We start from the raw sequence: 5,292 nt of genomic DNA on the forward strand, positions 1-5,292 counted from the left end.
GTGGTCTAGAGGGTAAGGTGTTCGCCTCTCATTCAATAGGTCCCGGATTTGAATCCGGATAGCGACGGACATTTTTTTTCTATAATATTGTCTCCTTTCACATCCTTTCCTGCTCTCTAGGAATGTTTCATCGTCTGCTTTAGTCTCCACTTTTCTGCCCCCACCCCCTCACCTTCTTTGCTCCCTCCTTTGGACTCCTGACTCTTTTGGCAGATTTTTTCTACTGCTCTCCTCGGCTCCTTCTTACTGCTGTCTTTCAGCCACACCCATGATCTTATGGTTGGAAAGATCTACACCAAGCCTTCTCGGACAAGGGTGAAAAATCTTGGAGGTCCAGTGTGCAAGTTGCACACATTCAAGTTCCCTTGGTGGTCCAAAATCGATAAGAGTAGGCTTCGGCTGCCACCCGGGCAAAATTCAAAATGTTTGTACCAACTGAAAATTTTAATGCTTAATGTGTCCAGCGCTCATATGACCGTACTCAGTTGCGAGCTCCGTAAACACTTTAAAAAACAATAACAAAAAAAACAAGTCATATGACCTTATGCTGTTGCGAGCGCCGTAAAACCTTACTAAAACTAAGCCAAACAGGAAACAGCGCTGCCCCCCCCCGAATGCTATGAAAATGCTTTTTAGGTACATAATTAGTGTCTGGTTGAATAATTAATATTTCCCATTAATGCATATTATAGTGTCTACCGTATCCATTACCCAAAAAAGTAATAGGCTGCACATTGGTAGTCTAATATAAATTGAGAAGACAATCTTTTGCGTGGAGCAGTGGGAAGCTATGCTCAATGGTGAACTTTAATTCGACCCCCACGTGCACACGTGTGGTGACGTCATTTGGAGATATCACTTAAACTAAAGGGCTGCGCATTTGGCATTAAAAATGATCTGAGGCTATGGGAAGTTGAGACTGAATTGTTTACATTTTTACAACTCTTAATATTTATTGGACAAAATAGCTCTCAACGGTCTATAAGACTCACCAGTTAAACACCTATTAAGTATAGAGGTTGCTGTATTGCGAAATGCCCAAAATTCTGATGTGTTTTGATCAAATATTTACGATATGAACTACAGTACGCGCTCATATGACCGTAAAGGTGACCACGTTCTAACGTTTGTCATACTCACTTTGTGGGCATGGGTCTTCGGGAGCGCTCACACTGTACAGCGTCGAAGAACGCAGCGTTCCAAAAACGCAGGGATTGCCAGATTGGCTGATCTCGCATGTAGGTGTAGAGAAACACTTTCTGGTCACCGCCTTGGGGGCCGGGGTCTGGAATAGAGAGCGGAACATTGTGATTGTTGCTGTAAGTCATGGTGGTATTGTTGTTGTTGTTGTTGTTGTTGTTGTTGTTGTTGTTGTTGTTGTTGCTTCTGCTGCTGCTGTTGTTTTTGTTGTTGTTGTTGTGTGGTGGTGGTTGCGGTCGTGATGGTGGTGGTATTATTGTTGCTATCGTTGTTGGTAATGAGGATGGTGCTATTGCAGTGATTTTTTTGTATCATTGTTGTTACTACTGCTGCTGCTGCTGCTGTTGTTGTTATTGCTGTTGATGCTCTTGTTATTGTTGTTGATGTTGTTATATTGCGGTTGATGTTGTTGCTATTGATGTTGTTGCTATTGATGTTGCTGTTGCTGTCATTGCTGTTGTTCATATTTTGTGATCATAACTGTGTTTTTTCTTCTTAATATGGCTTTGGTTTTTGTTGGGGGTTGCGATATTGCTGCTACTATCCGCATTGTTGTTGCTGCTGATGCTGTTTCATCATCATCATCATCATCATCATCATCATCATCATCATCATCATCATCATCATTGTAGATAGCAGGTTATAAAAAGGGGTTGAGACTTAGTAGACTTTTCAAATTTAATAAGTTCGACGTTTCGCCCGGTAAAGGGCTTCTTCAGGAACATTTACAAAAAAATAATTTATCATGCCATTAACTACCTCCTTCTACTGGTCAGTCTTTGCTTCTTGGACAGCCTCTGTAACATCTTTGCAAGCTTGTAACCATTTCTCCCTGTGTGGGAGATATTTTTTCTTAGCTGGTTTCTTTTCTTGATCAGTCCAAGACACTTGGGGATCATCCACGAGTGGGATTTCTTGGATGGCTTCACCTTCCTGACATCCACACAAGCTGCGTCAAGTAAGATGGCATTGAAACATTGGACTCGCAGATTCAGATCGTCAGTTTCCGGTAAGTTATCCATCTTGCTTTCAATCTCATTTCGAAAGTCTGGCCAGTTCACTCCGTTTCTTCTCCATCGCGGCGCCTTTGCAAAGATTGATTGATGTTTAGTTGCACTGTTCATTACAATGATGATTGCAGAATAATCAGAACCACAGAGATCTTCATCATCCACCGACCATACACATTTGCTCTTCCAGACACTTCCACCTTGCGTGACATCTGGCGAGCTGCCAGCCTCTGTTATTTTGTTGATTCGGGTGATATAACCATCATTCAGGATGTCAAGCGATTTACGACACTCCATTGCGACTACATCTTCTCCTCGCGCATCCTCTGGCCGAATCTCATCCCAGACTGGCAAATGCGCTTTGATGTCACCGCAGATGATGCTGGATGGCGACACTGAGATGCTGTTCAAATCAAGCTGGATGGTTTGACCTGTGCTGTTCTTGGGTAAGTGGGCAGTAGACATTAGTGGCAGTTATCCACTTTTTCTTGTCATTCTTATCCCGATGGTCGGAGATTCTGTTACTGTCTTCGCCCTTCTATCCACTATTTCATACACCAGACTATCTCCGACATCGTTGATCAATCTTCCTCCCCGGGCCCCCTGTCTGTCTTCCCGAATCGCCATGTAACCTTTGATATGTGGGGTTCTTTGTCCTTTTTCGAGTTTGCTCTCTTGGATCACTGTTAAATCAATATCGCGCTCCTTAAGCCTCATCTTGAGTTCTCCAACCTTCGTCTTTATACCATCTGCACTCCATTAAAGAATGCGTAAGCATTTCTTTTTAGATGACTTCATTTGTTTGGATATATCATCTATTGAAGTGTCAAGGTTTGGCACAGGAGCCTCTGGCTGTGGGGTTTGGGCATCAATGCATTTCCAACATGTCCAGTTGTTCAGACGTCTTTTCATTTCTTCGTTCGTCATCTTGCAACATTCTGGTTTCTTGTGGCAACATTTCCCACACTCAATACACCTCAGGCGCTGAGAACCTCCGTAAGTTTTACGGATAGTCTCATTGCAACTCAAGCAATGTACTTTAGCAGAGCTTGATGGGATGCCTGCTTGTTGGTCGCGTCGCTACCCAGTGGAGGCTCACCTCTGGGGACACGGCATGTTCATTCATGCCTGGAGCTCCACCTACTGATACCACTACATTTTGGCCCTTTGTGTGTCCTTTCTTCACACCACTCCTGATTACACATCTTAGCTTTTGGTAGATTGGCGTCGCTAAATGCAACCCCACACTCGCTACACCGCACCAGCTCCTCTGGTCCCGGGTTTAGTTCAATGTCACCTGCACGATTCAATCTGATCTTTCTGTAGCCAGAGTAGATTGTGGTTTTCCAAGTCTTGATCTGAGGATCAGGAATGCGGAAGTCAGCGACTGGGAGTCTGCTCCCGCTCCCCAAAAAACACGCTGGGACGTGCTTGTTGCCAAAGGGCAGATCTTCTTGATGTCTTTTCCCTGATTGGCGAGTAGGGGTGCCTCTTTGCAGTGACTGATGTCGGCTGCAGAGCTTCCCCATTGGTTGTGGCTGTCTTCGTTGAGAATGGTACTCCCCATCGTGAAGGGGACGGCTTGCCACTTTGAGTACCTCAATTTATTTCCACTAATCGATTAATGTAAAACTCGGGTCCATAATCCCTTTGCCCGCAGTGGCATACGAAATATTTCACAGGCTGAAGATTTTCAACCTAATATGGCGTTTTTCTTCTCCTCTACTCACCACGGTATTGGAAGGGAAAACAATCAAATACGTGTCGACCTTTTTTCAACCAAACAGAAATAAGTAATAACCCAATAACAATTTCAAAAGGTATAATGAATAACAGTAGTGGGCTTGGGGAAGGGAGAAGGGACTTGGTTTTTAAGTTGGCGTAAAGGTAATAACTCGTATAATATAGTACAAAACGCATAGAGCTTACTCTCGAGCAGGGATTTGCGCTATACATATGCTATTATTTATCATAATAATGATGACGATGATGATGATGATGATGATGATGATGATGATGATGATGATGATGATGATGATGATGATGATGATGATGATGATGATGATGATAAAAACCACAAAGCAATCATAAAATAGTAGTATCATAATAAAGGTTATGAAAAAAACTGATAGTAGTAGTTGCAGTGAGAATAGTATTTATAGTAAAACAAGATTTAATAAGCAAAAATAGATATACTAATACATTTTAGGAAACCAATTCTCAGAGGAAGAACAGAAGATTATAAAGCCCTTTTTGGTCAATTGTATAAAAGCTTACAGCTGAGCCAACATTGCCTTGTTAACTTGATCCTGATCAAATAAGATAAAACAGCTTTTAAACATGTTGTTTTGTTCCTATCAAAAATCAAACCACAGCAGCGCCACACATTTTCTCTAGAAAAGCTATTTCAGGAGCCTTTACGCCAAAAGCGGAGAAAGCTAATCACTTTAAAGATTATAGATGCTCAGCGTGCTTTTTTCTAGAGTGCATATCCCTTCGTAGTTCAACGGGACAAAAATGATCTCTGTACAGCCTTGCTATTTCGGACGCTGTGCTATTGGGAAAATGCGAGGGCGTCAGGTAGTCTGGGGTCTGTAGGCTACATTCTCAAGAGGATTTAACGAAAGAGGCAGGACATTGCTTCTGTTAGAGTAGCATGTGCATCTTTTGTGTAACTTGAATTGTCAGGAGTAAACCAAACCAGCGATGTGAAATATGTACATGTTTGGTATGTATCGACCCTTGAAAGCAAAAAAAATGTCTTAAGTGCCAAAATAAACAATTCAGACTTAAATGTATGGCTGAATAGACTTGATGTCACCCTTCAAAGTAATTTTGTCTTATCTCACAACTCAAACTTGTTCAAAATTTTCATTTGCAATTTTCTCCAAACAGCAGTCATGGCATTTAAAACATTTTTGCTTTCATGGGTCGGTATGAGCATTAACTTAAACGGACTGACAGACAGACAGACAGACAGATAGCGAGGGAGAGAGAGAGAAGGAGACAGAAAGAGGGTGACCGAGAAAGACATATACACTCGTATCTCTCTCTCTCTCTCTCTCTCTCTCTCTCTCTCTCT

General features: G+C 42.2%; 1 protein-coding gene across 1 annotated transcript in view; it reads right to left on the bottom strand.

The window, feature by feature from the left end:
• LOC101855939 overlaps positions 1-5,292 on the bottom strand; it is a 72,714-nt gene that overhangs the window by 8,486 nt on the left and 58,936 nt on the right. Inside the window, exon 5 of the mRNA XM_005095610.3 lies at positions 1,141-1,285. Within this exon, the coding sequence (XP_005095667.1) occupies positions 1,141-1,285 (145 nt within the window). The remainder of the gene's footprint in view (positions 1-1,140; positions 1,286-5,292) is intronic.

Source organism: Aplysia californica, unplaced genomic scaffold (assembly GCF_000002075.1).
Source record: "Aplysia californica isolate F4 #8 unplaced genomic scaffold, AplCal3.0 scaffold00108, whole genome shotgun sequence".
Classification (NCBI taxonomy): domain Eukaryota; kingdom Metazoa; phylum Mollusca; class Gastropoda; order Aplysiida; family Aplysiidae; genus Aplysia; species Aplysia californica.